Below are 17,557 nucleotides of genomic sequence, written 5' to 3'. Positions count from 1 at the left end.
CAGAATTCCTAACAAGAAGGAGAAACTGATACTGGGAAACTGATACAGAGAGGAAGCAAGAAGAGAAGGTGACGTAATGAGTTTGATTAACGCATGGCTCGATCTTAAAAAAGTTCTCGAGTTCAAGAAGGTTCTTCCCTTCCTTTCTCCCTGTTTCTCTACAGCTAGGGCTTTTAATTTCCCTCCCTATTTTGTTTCAATGTCAATTTCCTTTCTCCTTCGATTCATTTTTAACAAATCAGAGTCAATGCATATCCCGGATCAGGTTAATTCCGAGTTTTACTGTTACACTCTCTACTTTTCTTGATTCTGGCGTCTGAGAGCACAGATTCAATGTTTTCGTCACTTAATTTTAATTGGGGTTTGCAATTTGGACTTCCAGATAAATGCTTTTATATTTGGAACAAATTTAGTTAAAATCAGCTTCTTTTAATTGGTTATCATCATAAAAGAACATGATTCTGTGGCTTCAAATTTCATTGAAAAGGTTTTCGTGCACACATTGTGAAAGTTCGTTGATGATGGACTTGACAGACGCCCGTGCTATAGGCTTTATCACTAAATATATGTCTTTTTCTTTTGTAGGAAAATTTGACACCTGCGGAAAATAATATTCTTAACTCGCTCCACAGGGAATGTGTGAAGGATTTTACTGCTTGTGCACTTGATGGGTGTACAGCTGCGTGTATTGGTTTGTGATTTTAGTATCTTAATTATTGTGGTGCTAATTTATAATGATTTAGTGAATATTGCTTTAATATATGAAATTTTTGGCTTTGGGTCATTGTATGTTTAATGTGTTAAAAGTAATCGGACTGGTGACTAATCCAAGCAGTGGCAGTGATTGTAAGAATAACGAAGCTAAGAAATAAATACAAAAAGCGCTGTTCTTTCTCTTTTAGCTATTACCTTAACATCATGATGGAGAGAGAGAGGGTCAGTGTGTTACTTCTTATTCTAATCAGGAAGATTCCTGTATATTTTATTATTCTTCCATAGTCTCAGCAGATTATCATTTGGGGTTAGTATGACCATAAGATTATACCTTTATTGCAGCAACTCGGAATCTCAGTAAAGCAAAAATATTTCAAGTCAACCTTCCAGGCAGTAAGAGAAACTACTCATTGTCTTCTTGTTTTAGAGTTGCATAACCAGAAAGAGACCTTCATATTTTAATTATACTGACAGAGCAGACTCTCATTGGGGTTAGTATGACCATAAGCATTATACCTTTATTGCAGTAACTATGAATTTCAGTACACCAATTCGAGTCTACGTTTCATTTGGTAAGAGAAACCACTTATTGTATTTTTATTTCTACAGTTTTACTAAGGCCTTCATACGTTAGTCTTGTAAGTTGTCTTATCCTTTTGCAGTAGCTGGTGTTTACTCTGGAGTTTACCTAGGTCGAAGAAGCTTTTATTCGTTTGCAGATCAGGTTCTTACAATGGATGGTAGCTTACTGCAGAAGGAGTTCACGAATATGTAGGTTTTCTCCTCTCAGTTGCTCAGACTGTGAACATTTTTTATTTGTGCGATAAGTTCCAATTACCATCTCATTCTTTCGTGTTCTTTAGTAGGCAATAAAATAAATGCTGTCATAAGCAGAGCAATTCAGCTTAGCTTTCGTCCATTGTGACGAGCTGTGTAGATAGGTGGGTGGTTGATTAAAACTGCAAAGGTTTTTTTTTTGTGTAACAAGATCAATGTGAAGTGTCAATTACACGTTCTGAATAGAAGTAGAAAGTACGTTATTAGAAGGAGGGATATAGACAACCTTTTTCAAATGATATCAAAGACAGTCTAGGATTGATAGGAATGATGGTGAAGAGTTATTAAAAGCAAGGAAAGGTTATTATTACTTGGTATAGGAGTAAGTTGAAAATAAGGTGACTATTATAGTGTTACAGTTCACATGATCGTAACCCGTGTTTTTTCTTTCAATCCAGCGGTGTTAACTTCTCTATTTTGTACATTGGATAGTGGAAATGAATGATTGGAACCCTGATATGGTAATCCGAACACTCATTTCCATTTTAACTGCAAAATCCCCCGTCCCCCAGTTGACTTATTGGTTGAAGACTCGACTATTATTAATCCAAATGAAATTGCTATGGGATTTAATTGATACCTTGTATTGTTCTAGTTGTCAAATTTTATATATAAGAATTTGATGACAGTTGAAGTTGTTCCAAATAATGTAGAGATTTTTTCAAATTTAAGTTTTTCATCTCTCTTTTACACTCTAGTTATCTTGTTAGCCATTCCTGTTCTTCTATTAGTTTTAGTTCCTTCTATCATTTACAAACATAGCTTTGGTCTTTGGTATCACTTGATCAAAGAACAGTTTTTTTTTTTTTACCATTTGAATTTAATAAACGTGTAATGTCATTTTAGCTGTTACATCGGTGACACAGCCTCTTAGGCAGTTTGAGATTTTAAGTCAAATTTGTTTCCATTTTTCCATCAGCATATTTAAAATAAGATATGGTTATAAAAGCAAAACTTACTATAAGAGGGCAGTACAAAGTCTAAATTGTATTAATTAAACCTATAAAAAGAATAAGAGCAAGAGTGGCTTCAAATGCAAACACCAGGACCCACAGTAGCACTTTTAACTTGATTGATAAGAACATAAAAAAAATGCGCATCATTGAAAGTTAATTATGAAATATGAGTTGAGAATTAAAACCTGTTTTATTTAACCAGTTAAAGGTTTATGCCTACCAAGTGGATACTTTGCTTGGAGAACACGGGTGGGATTTTTTGTTATTGTTTCTATTACAAAAAGATTATGTATCCTCTGGAAAATGATAATTAAAATGATCGATTTTGTTTTGAATATAATATTTTTTGGTATACATTTTATTGCAGATAAACGCAGGTACGACGTGGGAATCAGACCCACTGGATCGTGTTTTTGGTTATACTCAGCCTTTGGAAGACACTATTCATTCTGATTCCTCCAATAAACAACCTTCAGGAACACAAAATCGGGTTCGAAGAAGATCTCGCCGTTTGCGTCGGATGCGGAATCATGATGACCTTTCCAACTCTGAACCTACAGCAGCTGTTTAGATCAATCACCCTTTAATGCTATCATTTACTATCTCACAGGAACAGTTATTAATTGGAACCTAAAACCCTATTAGATTTAATTTCGTAAATAATTAGAGGTTAAATTTTTTAACTTGCCATGCACGTTGTTTGCTTTTCATGAAGGTTGTTGCTAAAGAGAAGAATCACTGAATTGTGGAAACACTATAGGCCTGATATTGGTGGACTAAGACCTGTTTGTTTTCAACCATTCCACCAAAGATGGCAATAGCCTATCATTTAAAATTAATCTTAAGTTTTAAAATATTATTCATGTATAATTTTAGTTAGTGTTCTCAAGTCACTCTGTTAACTACGGATAAGTTAATCTAACTAAACATTTAACAAGTCTAAAACTTTGAATTTAGTCTAATTTATCATTAATTAGTGAATTAAATAAATTGACTAACTTAATTATATTTTTTTTCTTCAATTTCATGAAAGTAAAAAAGAATTCAGTTAAAATCTAAATAAAGTTCAATGAAAATGATATTAAATTTCATATACATCTTCAATTTAATCTGTTTCGAAAACACCAATTTTAATATAATAAATCACATTACTATTATATAATATACATTTATATTAATAAGTCATTTTTTCTTAATTAAAATTATGCTGTCAAAAAATTAATTGTGATAGTTTTTATTTATTAACAAATAGTATATTTTAATGTTTTTTAATCGTGAGTAAAAAGTGAACTTAAACAATTCTGTAAAACTATGAATCTTGTAGTTTCTGCATTTTTAGGATTAAAAAAAAAAGACATGTTTATAAAAATTTAAAACAAAAAATAATATATTTAAAGATGACTGGAATAAAAAAACAATCTATTTATAAAATATATTTAAGAATCGATTGACAATTTCTTGTAGTATATTTTAATAATTTACTTGAAAATCATTAAATTGATATTTTTTTAAAATATATTGTATATATTGTTTTTAATTTTATTTAACTGTTTATTTTTCTTGAAAATTCACAATTGTAAATTTGTAAAGTCTAACAAATAATTAAGAATAGTAATGGTTAAAAATGATACTTGATTAATTTATTATAAAAAATTAAACTTTAAATAAAGTTTTCTATTAGTAAATTTGATTTTATAGTCATTTTTCTAAACTTTTTTTTTATCTTATCTCTATACCATTAGTTACATCTTTCATAAACTTATAGATAATTATATATATATATATATATATATATATATATATATATGTATGTATATATTATGACTATATGACAATTAATTATTTTAAAAAAGAATTATGAATATTAATTATTCTATTAGTAACATGTTAAATAATATTTATCATATAAAAATTATCTTTTGAAAAATAAAAAATAAAAGATTGTTCGTGTAATTTTCAAACTGAAATCCTAATAAATACATGAATGATGATATAAATTTCTATAAAATGCAAGTGGAAATAAGTTATAATTTTTCTTAGAGCAAAAATAGTCACATTTTGACAAGGATAAATTTCTATTAAACCCCAGTTATATTTTATATAATTCTTTCATACAGATAAATTATTTTTCTATTCTATTTATAATAAGATTTTAAAATTATAATAACAAAACCTAGATTGAAAAAAACAATTGTTTATAAGCATAATTAATCAGTAAGTATTAGGAATTTAATACTATATAACTGATTTTTGTATCATAACATGATTTTAATAAATAATTTATATATTTATAAAGATTATAAAATAAAATGAAGAATGCAGATGGTTGCCCCAGACAGCAGTTTTATGTGATTATAATTAATGAGTAGAATTGATGCTATATTTTTTAACACTTTATATTTATTTTTCTTTCAAAGAAGGAGAAACTGATACTGAAAGGAAGCAAGAAGAGAAGGGAACGGTAATGAGTTTCATTGGAGTATGGGCAGATCTTGAGAAAGTTATCATTTCGAAGAAGGTTCTTTCCTTTTTATCTCCATTTTCTCTTCAGTTAGGGCTTTTAATTCCTTTCTTCTTCAATTCATTTTTTACAAATAAGTGTCAATGTGTATCTCGGATCAGGTTAATTCTGAGTATTACTGTTATACTCTCTACTTTTCACTGTCATTTCTTGATTCTGGCGTCTGAGAGCTGAGATTCGGTGTTTTCTTCACTTAATTTTAATTTGGGTGTGCAACTTAGACTTCAAGATAAATGCTTTTACATGTGGAATAAATTTAGTTAAAATCAGCTTTTTATAATTGGTGATCGTCATAAAAGGACATGATTCTTTGCCTTCAAATATCATTGAAAAGGTTTCGTGCACACATTGTGAAAGTTCGGTGATGATGGACTTAACATAATCCATGCTATCGGCTTTATCACCAAATATCTGTCTTTTTCTTTTGTAGGAAAATTTGACACCTCGGGAAGCTAATATTCTTCATTCGTGGAAAACTAGATTTCTGAGCGATTTCTCTGCTAGTGCACTTGCTGGGGGTGCAGCTGCATGGACTGGTTTGTGATTTTAGCATCTTGATTATTCTCGTGCTAATTTATAATGATTTAATCAATATTGTTTTAATATATGAAGGCTTTGAGACATTGTATGTTTAACGTGTTAAAAGTAATTGGACTGGTGACTAATCCAGGCACTGGTAGTGATATTAAGGATAACTAAGCTAAGAAATATAAAAAAAAAAAAAGCATTGTTCTATTACCTTAACATCCTGATGGAGGGAGAGGGGGTCATTGTCTTCTTATTCTATAGCGGCATACTAGGAAGATTCCTATATATTTTGATTATTTTACCATAGTCTCAGCAGATTATCATTGGGGTTAGTATGACCATGAGCATTATACCTTTATTGCAGCAACTCGGAATCTCGGTAAAGCACAAGCACTTCAAGTCAACCTTCCAGGCAGTAAGAAAAACTACTCGTATCTTTATTTCTACTGTTTTACTAGGCCCCCGCCATGGGGGAGGGGGTCATTGTCTAACTTCTTGTTCTAGAGTTGCATAGCCAGGAAGAGTCCTACATATTTTAGTAATACTGTCATAGTCACAGCAGATTCTCATTGGGGTTAGTATGACCATGAGCATTATACCTTTATTGCAGCACCTTTCAGTCTCAGTAAAGCAATCAGAGCCTACCTTTCAGTCGGTAAGTGAAACCACTTGTTTTATTTTTATTTCTAGTGTTTTACTAAGGCCTTCCTATGAAAGTCTTGTTTTTTGTCTTATGCTTTTTCAGGAGCTGGTACTATCTGTGGACATTGGCTAGGTAATAGAATATTGTATTCTCGTGCAGATCTGATTCTTGCAATGGATGGTAGCACATTGCAGAAGGAGTTAGCGAATATGTAGGTTTTCTCGTCTCAGTTGCTCAGACTTGGTAAACATTTTTCATTTGTGCTATGAGTTCCAATTGCCATCTCATTCTGTGGAGTTCTTTAGGTAGGCAATAAAGTAAATGCTGTCATAAGCAGAGCAGTTCCGCTTAGCTTTCTTCCACTATGACGAGTTGTGTAGATAGGTGGGTGGCTGATTAAAACTGCAAAGCTTTTTTTGTGTAACAAGATCAATGTGAAGTGTCAATTATATGTTCTGAATAGAAGTAGAAAGTACGTTATTAAATGGAGGAATATAGGCAACAAGTTTCAAATAATATCAAAGACAGTCTAGGATTGATAGGAATGATGGTGAAGAGTTATTAAAAGCAAGGAAAGTTTATTATTACTTGGTATAGGAGTATTTAGGGTAAGTTGAAAATAAGGTGACCATTATAGTGTTTTTGTGTTACAGTTCACATGAAGTAACCTATGCTTTTCTTTCAATCCAGCAATGTTATAACTTTTCCATTTTGTGCATTGGGAAGCGTAAATGAGTGTTTGGTACCAGATATGGTAATCCAAACACTCATTTCTGTTTTCACTGCAAAATCCCCCTTCCCCCAACTGACTTATTGGTTAAAAACGCAACTATTATTAGTCCAAACAAAATTGCTAAGGGATTTAACTGATACCTTGTAATGTTCTAGCTGTCAAATTTTATACAGAAGAATTTGATGGCAGTTTTAATTGTTCCAATTAATTTAGAGATTTTTCCACATTTAAGTTTTTCACTTCTCTTTTGCATTCTAGTTATCTTGTTGAAGTGCTTAGCCACTCCTGTTCTTCTACTAGTTTAGTTCCTTCTAGCATTTACAAACATAACTTTGGTCTTTGGTATCACTTGATCAAAAAACAGTTTTTTTTTTACCATTTGAATTTAATAAACATGTAATGTCATTTTAGCTGTTACCTCCTATTAGGCAGATACAGTTTGAGATTTTATGTCCAATTGTTTCCAGTTTTCCATCATCATATTTAAAATAAGATATAGTTATAAAAGCAAAACTTACTATAAAAGGCCAGTAAAAGTCTAAATTGTATTAATTAAACCTATACAAAGAATAGGAGCAAGAGTGGCTTCAAATGCAAACACCAGGACCCACTGTAGCACTTTTAACTTGATTGATAAATACGTACAAAAAATCCTAATCATTGTCAGTTAATTATGAAATATGTGAGTTGAGAATTAAAACCTGTTTTATTTGTTGTAACCAGTGAAAGGTTTATGCCTATACTTTGCTTGAAATATAATTATCATCTTTGCAATTGGAACTGTCCATGTTAAATGTCAGAATGGTGACAAAATACCAGAATGATCCCTCATTTTAATTATTGTTAAATTTCAGAATGGTGACAAAATACCAGAATGATCCCTCCGTGATGCGGCTTATATCTAAGCATTTCTATTTGGAGAGGATTTTTGACGATTCGAGTAATAATCCTAAATTAAGATGGAGATACCGGAATTTCTTTAGCGAGGCAGTCCATGGTCGTAGGACTCATGATCAAGACTCTTATGATAAATCCGAAGACCATTCTCGTTATGATTCTAATGATAAATCCCAAGGCAGGTCTGAAAATGTCACCAACAGCAAAAAACCAAATCATGAGATGAAGCATACTTTTGTAAGTATTCTTAGACTTCCCTTTTCTTGTTCTTTAATTAAAGCTTTTAGTGCAATCAAATATGCTAATTTCTAACTAATTTGAGGATAGAAGGATATATATAGACTGAGTTGGGGACACCAGGGGGGTATATTTTGCTTTGGCCTTCTCAAATGTCTTGGGAAAGGGGAGAGGAACTGTTAAACTTCATTTGTGCACACTGAGAAAGTTAGGTACATACCCTCCTTGAGTACTGTGTATTATTCAAGGAAAAATAAACATGATTTAAGCTCAGTTGTACTATGTCAATGGGTTGCAAAATATCGATGTATGCTTTGTTAATTGTTTTCTTTAAAGAAAATAAAACAGTAGCTTCACTGGTGGCTGCAAACATTGCAAAAGTTTTAGAGGGAAGGGTAATAGTACTGACGTACTGTAGCTTCACTAGTTGTCTCACTCACAATGATGATTTCTTATACACGAGTTCTATACTGATCAACCTGGTAAAAGATAAATTGGAAAATCTTTCGGGATTCAATTCAACTTGATGCGTGAAAAAGTTTGGGGAGAAACCAAATGGAAATATAAAGTATAAATTGAGAAACTGAAAAATATTTTTTTAACGAGAATCAAAGTAAAAATTACTGATTTGTTGTGAGAGCAGTAGCAATAAAGGACTTCATAAAATGTGTTAGGAATTATAGGCAAGAAGCAAGTTTTGGGTAAAAATAAATAAGATGATGTAAGTAAAATGACCTATAAACCTATTGTCTAAAGTTTTGGATTGAAAATAGAGTTTTGATGTCTTATATAGGTTTATTCATGACTTATCAGTGTCGATTTTGTGCCAAAATTTCCCTTATCTCCCTTCAAAAGAACAGCACAATATGGTCATATATGATCTCTTTTTAAAAGTAGTTTTTAGTTTGATAGAATTAAAACTTTGAAAAAATGTACTTGTTTGTAGCAGAGGGAAACAACAAATTATTGTGCCTAATATAAAAAGATACAGTTTTCACCGGAAAATGGTAATTAAAATGATAGACCAAGAGGAGATTTTCTTTTGCCTGTAATAATTTTTTGGTATACGTTTGATTACAGATAAACACTGCTCCTGATACGATGTGGGAGTCAGACCCTCTTGATTGTGTTTTTGGTTATGCTCATCCTTTGGAAGAGACAATTCATTCTGATTCCCCCAATAAACAACCATCAAGAACACAGAATCGGGCTCATAGAAGATCTCGCCGTTGGCGTCGGATGAGGAATCATGAAGACCTTTCCAACTCTGAGCCTACAGCAGCTGTTTAGATCAATCACCCCTGGAACCATATTTCACAGACGAAATAAACAGGACTGTTTTCTATTACTATCTCCCAGGAACAGTTTATTAGTTGGAATCTGAAACTGTATTAGCTTTAATTTAGTAGATAAATTAGAGGTTAAATTATTGAACTTGCCATGCACATTATTTACTTTTGGTGAAGGTTGTTGCTAGAACCAAGAATCACTGAATTGTGGAAACAGCATGGGCCTGATATTGGTGGAGTAAGGCATGCTAGTTTTCAACAATTCCATCAAAGATTGCAAGCCTTACCATAGTGATTTCCCTGTTTCCCTCTCAAACATAGTCTATTTATATTAACAATCAAATCATTTAAGAGTAATCTTTAAGTTTTAAAATAATACATATATATCCATGTTTAAAATTTTAGTAATTGATCATATTGCTATTAGACAATACTAGTGAAAACAGTACATATGTATCCATCATGATAATAAAAAATAATAAAATTATCATTATTATTATAGTTATGAAATTAAATATGAATAATTTTTATAACTTTACTCTAAATAATTTGTATTTATTTTATAGGTACTTTTATAATTAAAAAATGGTAAATTTTAAAAAATGACAAATTAGAAAAAAGTTATATATAAAAAAAATTAAAATTGATAAAATAATTATTTTATTTAAAAAAAAATTATTTAAAGGATAAATTTAAAAAACAAATGCGGATACTAAAAAGAAAATCCTCTTCGTACGTGTATATTTATATAGATATTAGTGAAAACATTTGTATCTGATCACTTTTTCTGTGATGATAGAAAAAATTATTCTTATTATTATAATTATAAAATTAAATATAAATATTTTTAATAATTTTATTGTAAGTAGTTTTTATTTATTATATAAGTAATTTTTTTAATTAAAAAATAATTAAATTATAAATCAACCTTTTAAATTATAAATATTTTAATCTGTATAAATATATAATTTTTATTTTTATTTCAATATATTTAGTGTAACAGTTTTTATAACATCAATTATTATTAGTCATGACGTTATTCTGGTTTGATTTAACAAGAGAAGATTAGCAGTAAACAATTCAACAAAGAAAATAAATCCAAAAAAATCTTATATTATGCTACTAATTTAAGGAAAACGTATTCTTTAGTTGCATGTATTTATAATTTTATATACGCTGTTCTTTGTGATTTGTTTTCAGTGTAGAGAAGCCTTTTATTTTGTTTTACTTTCCAGGGAAGGATCACACCACCTTCCTCCTTTGTCTCTACGTCTCAAGTCTCTGTATTTATATGTTCATGTTTTTCAATTTTTCTGAAAAATGAAAAAATAAAAATTTATTACTTTTATTTTTATTGTCAGACTAAAACCTATTAGAAAAATAATCTAAAATTATTTTTCAAATATAAATTATGTTTAATGATTTTATTTTAATTAATTATAATTAATTAATCGTGAAACAGAAATCAATATTTTTGTATCATGAATTATTAATAACAAAAACTTAAGTAAGAAGGAGGAGAAAAAAGGGAATGGTATGAAGTGCAATTAAAAGAAAAGAATGTTTATCAATTTTAAAATTTACTAAAATTATAAAAAAGATTATTTCAAAAAGTATAATTTAGGCAGCTTCTTGTAATTCAGACAAAATTTGTAGGTAATTAAATTGTTAACCATTTATTTATTTTTATGATAAATCTGAATTCCTTTCCCTCTTAATTATTTTTAAAGATAATGTTTTAAACCAGCCCGGTTTTTATTTTATTTCATATTATAGCCTTTAGATTTGATTTTAATAAATTTTTTTACTACTTCTTATATAGTATTTAGTTAAATTTTAAATTTTATTTATGTAGTAAAAGTTGAGATTTTAGTTGTGTATGATTCTGCAATTTTGTATAGTATTTCCTATCAAATTATATAAAAATATTGTGATCATGGTATAACAAATATGCACAAATAGTCAAACAAAACATCATGGATCATGGTATCGTACTTCTTATTTTTTTAATGAATGATTGGTTTCAAATAAAACATAGACTCAGAATTAAAAGTTAATATAATTAAAAATTAACATTGTTATATTTCTTAACTATAACACTCATTCACTTTTTTATGATCGAAAATTTCAATAAAAACAAAATTTGAACTCAATTGAAAATAAATAAAAGTGATTTTCTTTTGCATTTTTTTTTACTGAATAACTTTTAAATAAAATAAAACTCATTCAAACTCTTCAAGTAACTTTCACCGTATACATATATTTTTTGTAACGTGATAAAGGAAATAAATTTATTTTAATAATTTATGTAAGTTTATATATATATTATTTTTTAGAAAGTTAAATTTATATCCTAAAATATTATGAAGTTTTTATCATCTTAATTATAATAATGATTTTAACTATTTTGATTTTACTTGACTAAACAACTAACTAAAAAACTTTTTAATTTATTTGAAGTTATATATTAAACCCTTTATGATGTACCAAATGACCTTATAAATTAAAATTGAACGCCAACACACAAATTCGTATAGACTTTCAATTTTATTCCACTATGCAAAGTTATTTGTTTAAACTATTTAATATTGTTGACGGTGAAGAATGTCATATATTGATTTATAAAGTGTAAATATAAAATTAGTATAAAATTTATAAAAATGATGGAATGCAAGTTAAAAATTTAGAGACTATGACAGTTCTAAAATACATTAAAGATAATAATTTAAAATAGCTGTAAACAGTAAAGTAATCAAACAATATAAATAACAAAACTATTAGTGTATACCATGATGATATTTTCTTAATAATTTTAAAAATGGTTGTGAAAATGAGATTCATTAATAATAAAGTAATAATAAAGATGATGATATCTTGAAATTCCTGATAAATTTTATATAATAGTTTAGCACATCCTGTTTTACTTTTTATAATTACAACAGAGTTTATATTTTTAATGACCTTATTTTATTTGAAAATCAGGTGGAAAGATGAATGTATGAATTTCCAAAAAGTGATTTTCCTTTAATAATTGAGAAGGGTAACATTGTAATTTAGAAGAGGTAGAAGGTTAGTGTGGGAAACGCGTTTTATAGTGTTTACGTGCAGCAAAACCCAAACATTGAAACAAACAAAGAGTTACCTTTCCTTCCTAAATAGGCAATGGCCAGAAAGCGCAACATCGCCGTCCAAAATCAACTCAGCCCTCTCTTCGAGGCGGAGCCGGAGGTGGCCACCACCAAGAAGCTGCGGAGGCTCCCTCATGTCTTCACCAGAGTCCTGCAACTCCCCATCCCCGCCGATGCTGACGTGTCCTTCCATGAAGCTCCTAACTGCTTCCGATTCGTGGTGGAGACACCGGAACTCGTACAGGTGGAGGCCCACATCGTCCAAATCCATCCCGGAATGACAAAGGTTGTAGTCAGCGAAACTGTCTCCTTGTGCATTCCCTTCGAAGACCTCCACCTCGACGTCTGGAGGACCCGCCTGCCGGACTCCACGCGGCCGGACCTCACCACCGCCGTCGTGGTCGGTGGTGAACTTGTCGTGACGGTGCCAAAGAGCGTCCGGGCAGATGACCTCAGAGGCACGGGCGCTGCTTCTACACCCGTGCTTGTATAGAGTTTGTTTGTTCTACTTAACTCCATCGCTTTAGTTTGTTACTTGTCTTAGTTTTTTTTAAGGTTGTTCTTGAATTGGAGATACTGTAGTGTTTCTCTGCTGTTGTTTTTCTCAGATTTTCTCCCATCAAATACACTTTCTTTTTCATAACTTGATTAATATTGCTGCGTGTTTTAATGTTTTTCAATGATTACATGCTTGTGTCGCCAATTTGGTCATTTTAAATTTTATGTGAGTCAACAAGTAAAATAAAATAGAGATCAGAGTAAAAACAGAGGCATTATTCTATTATTGGTAATTAATAGACAAACTATTAATTTAAAAATATAACTATATGAAAAATAAATGAAGGTATAAGTATTTACAAATTTGTGTATTTTATTTTTTTTTTATTTTTAAATTGAGTATTTGTTTTAATTTGTCTAAATATAAATTTTTGTAATTAATATAAAAATAATATTAAAATGACTAATATTTTTTATTGTTTGAAGTTGTTATTTTTGTTTTATAGTTTTCAAATGATAAAACTCATTAACGCGTTTAATGCTAAAACATCCAAGATGATAACAGCAAATACACTTAATACACTTAATGCTAAGACAGCGAAAATTGGAGAAAATTCAAATCGTCACAGAAGATTTGCAATTTAATCTATCACTTTAAAGCAAAAAGTGTTTCTTGATAATATGGTGGAGAGTCCTGCTAAAACCATTGGCTACCTTCTTCTTCATTCCAGATCCAGCTCCCGTTTTATCTCTTTCTTTCTTACTCTTACTGCACTTGATGAGACCTTTGAGGCAGCCAATACATTTTTTTCATATTTCAGTGACTGAGATAGATTTTGAAGATAGGATTTTTTGTGCTTGAAGTGTTTCTTCAGTCACTTTATATCAAAGCTCTTTGACACTTTCTAAAATCTGTCGAAACTCAGCTACCTCGGCCTCAAGTTTCAACGAAAGGGGCAGAAAATTACAAGATTCCAATCACGTGTTAACTTCAGAATGTTCATTTATCACATCCATCACATCATTCCCATCATCTTATAAAATAAACACAAACTATTTAGTATGTTGTTAGGAAGAATGCACCCAACAGCAAAATGGACAAGATTTTTCACAAGTCAAAGTGAAAGATGATAAGAAACACTTTACAGTAGTAAAAATGGACTCTTAGAGATAATAATAATAATAGGTGAGAATATCTAGCACAATACCTCCTTCAATTTTGTCAGCCAAAAAATATCAAAGAGCACATTCAATATTCAATCTGAGTAACGTAATCACATATTCCGTTTCCAGCATTATAGTTCTTCAATGGAACCATAATGCACGAAAAACCTTGGAATTGTTATAACGTAGACAAACCAAAGCAAGTAAAAAACACTTGTCAAAATAGGTAACATGCTTCTGAAATGAAAAGATAGGGGATTGGTTGGTTTGTTTCGTTGGTGAAGATGTGCGGTGCAATGGTGTTCGTTTCGTACAGCTGTTTCAAAAATTGATACAATCGAGGTTACAAGAAATGACACAAATCCCGAGTGACTTATCTTTGTAATTACTATGCTTGAAATTTTGAAACTTGGGCAAAAAAACGCATCAGAACAGTAATTCCAAGAATGTAAAACCCAAGAACATAATGTAATCTAATAAATATGTCTTCATAACAGTCTCTACTGTAATTTTATCAAACACATACATAGATCATCAGATAATATGTGAAATAAAACATTAATCTAACTTTCCAAGTCAGCATTCAATTTTAGATTATGTTGTTTAAGGTTTTCTCATGAACAATAATAAAAACAATAAATATGATACTCAACATACATATGTTTAGATAAACTCTTTCGTAAGTATTCCTTGGAGTTAAGAAATGGTCACGTGCCTCCTTCACAGATGCAGACTGCGTTTTTCAGCTTTAGGTGATGCACTTTGTCTCGTTCCTGCATAAGATCCAACCTAGAAAAAGTAGAGCACAAAATGGTACAAAAGGAGAAGAGAGACACGAAAAGAGATAAACATGATCATAACCATGGAGTCAGTGAATACCACATAAGAGTCACAGTTTTTACACTTAGAAATTTGAGTTTCTTTTTCCTCTAAATCAGCTAATAATTTTTCTACTGTTACAACGATCTCTCAGACTCAAAGAAAGCCTCACTGAAGTGTTGCTACTTCTGCAATTTGATTACCAGACACCATGATTATCCAGGCAACAGCAGGAGCCACATAACAAGATTGTTTCTAAAGTATCAAAATAGTAATCTAACTTCTGTATACTAAAAAATTTATCTTTTGCTGTTACCACATCCTTCTTAGAAACCAAAGATTTCTCTTAAATTATCAGTTGTGTTTTTAATTTCCACATCTAAATGTGAGAATATATCCTTCCTATTTATTTTTCTTAATTCAATTTCACAGTGATTAGCAATATGAAGATAAAAAGTAAATATCACTATATAAATATATATATATATATATATATATATATATATATATATATTATTTTGAATTTGATTTCAATCCAATTATTTATATTTAGATTAGATTTTAATCGAATTTTTAAAAATTCAATTTACCTCCTACGATCACGTTTCAACATTGAACTCATAAAGAATAAATTATTTATTCTTATTTTAAAAACATGCACTCAAATTCAACTATTAAAAATCACTTTATACTAAAATTGTTAATTAATTTCATATCTGATGGAATGTAAAATGTCAACAAATTTTCATCATAAATTTATTCTTAGAAAATATATTAATAATTTTAAATTATTTTGAATTTAAATTGGTCTATTAAATTATCAAATTCAAAATCGATATATTAATTTAAATTTAAAATTTGATCCATTATTTAGATTTGAAAAACTCTAAATTAATTCTTTTATAATATATAGATTTAAATTTAATTCCACTCTAATGAATCGAATTTAGTTTGGAATTGAATTGATTTTCAAGTCTATACTTAAAATGCAATTTAATTTAGTAGTATTATCACTTTTAAAATATATCTGTATTTGTAGTCATATTTTTCAAAATTATTTAATGTATTAAACTTAATAAATCCTAACTTTAGTCAATATTTTTACAACACCATTTCGTTTTATATATTCTTATTGAATTTAAGTTCTTATATCGCTACTTTAATTATGTAAATATTATTCATTGATCAAATTTATTTGGTTTTCTTTGTTTCTAATTTATTTTATTATTGCTTTTGCTTCTCATAAATCCCAGATCCAAATAAATGTCATAATTTTATACAACTTATTTTCAATTTAACTATAGCATTATACATTTTTCTGCTTTAATCATCACCATCATTATCATATATATGGTTTTTATTCAATATTGACAACTGAGCAATAATTTAAAAAGTAAATCTAGATGTTTTGACTAGTGTACAGAAAATTATTGAAAGTCTAACAATAAGCTTTTGATGAAAAAAAATCTTCTCTTTTTTTAATTACACAATTATATATAACCATACGAATGGATTGAAAATAAAGTAGGAATTATGAACATAAATTACAATATATGTGGACAGCTATTTGAGTTCACAGATGGACATTTTGAATATTTATTAACATGTTTACTATTTGGAACTGGATAACAATCGATTTTTGAAGTTCTTTTACGTTCAAATACTAAAATTTTATTGAAAACAACTAATTTTAGTACAAGAGTTACAATTATTGGATCCAATCTATGAGAGACATCCTCAATACAAAACAATTCAAGAACCAAAAATTGCACTGATGCCACAAACTCAAATGCTTCAGTTGTCAATAATACAACATTGCTCCACGTGCTTTTCCCCTTCAATTACATATTTCTAATTTAGTCAATAATTATTTCACAATATACCCTGCTTCTTTTAGCCTTAGTATCATTCATGAAATTCATTTATATTATATGAAAGACATGATCACCGTTGATTTTATTTCATTCCACGTTATATTACTCATGACATTATGATTTTGTCATTTTCAATGTTATAGGAATATTTTGAAATTTTCATGCGTTCATATGAATCATTTGAAGATTTTTACCTTTCGAACCTGCAATGTGTTTGAGTTGTGGGCATGAATGGTAATTGAAAGATTTCTTCATTCTAAATTTTATCTTCTGCATTATTCCCACTTTCTCTGTTGGAGCAATAGCAGATAGTCAGTTTCTTAATCAAGCTTAGACATAATTAATCATTTGTGGCTATTTCATGAAGTTAACGAGATTTACCAAAGTCGTGTGTTTGTTCTGAAGTGAAAAACCTTCTATCTATCTCAAAGTGTAGTTCTTTCAAACATTAAGATGATTGACGAAGCAAGTATTCTTCATGAATAACAAATAATTGTTCTGCTACCTGTTATGCATAATTCGGAACATTATTAGCAGAATTCAAATGATGTCAATGTAACAACATAAAACTAAAAGAGGCACAATCTTTTCACATAAAATTAGGCTTGAGTGATAGAGTTAAAAAGTACTTTAAACTGTCGAGAATACGTTTTATTTACTTCAAATCATAATACGGTAAATGAACCAAATCATAGAATATAAAAGTGGAAAGATGAATA

The 17,557-nt window shown here is 29.5% G+C and overlaps 3 protein-coding genes and 1 non-coding gene across 5 annotated transcripts; 3 read left to right on the top strand and 1 right to left on the bottom strand.

Annotated features, from left to right (window-relative positions):
• Nucleotide 1: 1 nt before the first annotated feature.
• LOC108320929 (uncharacterized) lies at nucleotides 2-3,363 on the top strand. Of its 2 annotated transcripts, none has more exons than XM_052869344.1 (6): nucleotides 2-130; nucleotides 586-691; nucleotides 1,057-1,107; nucleotides 1,242-1,286; nucleotides 1,434-1,485; nucleotides 2,875-3,363. In XM_052869344.1, exons 1-6 carry the CDS (start codon nucleotides 77-79, stop codon nucleotides 2,876-2,878), a joined length of 312 nt encoding a protein of 103 aa, XP_052725304.1. In that variant the 5' UTR covers nucleotides 2-76; the 3' UTR covers nucleotides 2,879-3,363. The 2 variants fall into 2 exon arrangements, with proteins under 2 accessions (XP_052725304.1, XP_017408018.1); XM_017552529.2 differs by having other exon boundaries at nucleotides 1,377-1,485.
• Nucleotides 3,364-4,869: 1,506 nt separating this feature from the next.
• On the top strand, nucleotides 4,870-9,648 carry LOC108320928 (uncharacterized). The gene is made up of 7 exons (XM_017552527.2): nucleotides 4,870-5,025; nucleotides 5,459-5,564; nucleotides 5,921-5,971; nucleotides 6,167-6,211; nucleotides 6,302-6,410; nucleotides 7,787-8,066; nucleotides 9,147-9,648. The coding sequence occupies exons 1-7, from the start codon at nucleotides 4,882-4,884 to the stop codon at nucleotides 9,354-9,356; spliced, it is 945 nt and encodes a 314-aa protein (XP_017408016.1). The 5' UTR covers nucleotides 4,870-4,881; the 3' UTR covers nucleotides 9,357-9,648.
• Nucleotides 9,649-12,517: 2,869 nt separating this feature from the next.
• Nucleotides 12,518-12,976, top strand: LOC108320803 (uncharacterized). The gene has a single exon (XM_017552347.1). It carries the CDS (start codon nucleotides 12,518-12,520, stop codon nucleotides 12,974-12,976), a length of 459 nt encoding a protein of 152 aa, XP_017407836.1.
• Nucleotides 12,977-16,563: 3,587 nt separating this feature from the next.
• Nucleotides 16,564-17,256, bottom strand: LOC108320856 (uncharacterized). The gene is made up of 3 exons (XR_008245610.1): nucleotides 17,220-17,256; nucleotides 17,033-17,128; nucleotides 16,564-16,799 (listed from the first exon to the last, which is right to left on the bottom strand). It is a non-coding gene; the product is annotated as an uncharacterized LOC108320856 (transcript).
• Nucleotides 17,257-17,557: the final 301 nt, after the last annotated feature.

This window comes from Vigna angularis, chromosome 10, assembly GCF_016808095.1.
Source record: "Vigna angularis cultivar LongXiaoDou No.4 chromosome 10, ASM1680809v1, whole genome shotgun sequence".
NCBI classification, from domain to species: domain Eukaryota; kingdom Viridiplantae; phylum Streptophyta; class Magnoliopsida; order Fabales; family Fabaceae; genus Vigna; species Vigna angularis.
The sequence above is the reverse complement of the archived record's forward strand: the minus strand, read 5'-3'. Positions and strand labels throughout refer to the sequence as shown.

Coding starts and splice junctions, on each gene's coding strand:
- LOC108320928 (XM_017552527.2), top strand. CDS start 4,882: ATGCTATATTTTTTAACACTTTATATTTATTTTTCTTTCAAAGAAGGA. Junction 5,972..6,166: donor TCAAGTCAACCTTCCAGGCA/GTAAGAAAAACT, acceptor CCTTTATTGCAG/CACCTTTCAGTCTCAGTAAA. Junction 6,411..7,786: donor CAGAAGGAGTTAGCGAATAT/GTAGGTTTTCTC, acceptor GTTAAATTTCAG/AATGGTGACAAAATACCAGA.
- LOC108320929 (XM_017552529.2), top strand. CDS start 77: ATGAGTTTGATTAACGCATGGCTCGATCTTAAAAAAGTTCTCGAGTTC. Junction 131..585: donor AAGTTCTCGAGTTCAAGAAG/GTTCTTCCCTTC, acceptor TTTCTTTTGTAG/GAAAATTTGACACCTGCGGA. Junction 1,108..1,241: donor TCAAGTCAACCTTCCAGGCA/GTAAGAGAAACT, acceptor CCTTTATTGCAG/TAACTATGAATTTCAGTACA.
- LOC108320803 (XM_017552347.1), top strand. CDS start 12,518: ATGGCCAGAAAGCGCAACATCGCCGTCCAAAATCAACTCAGCCCTCTC.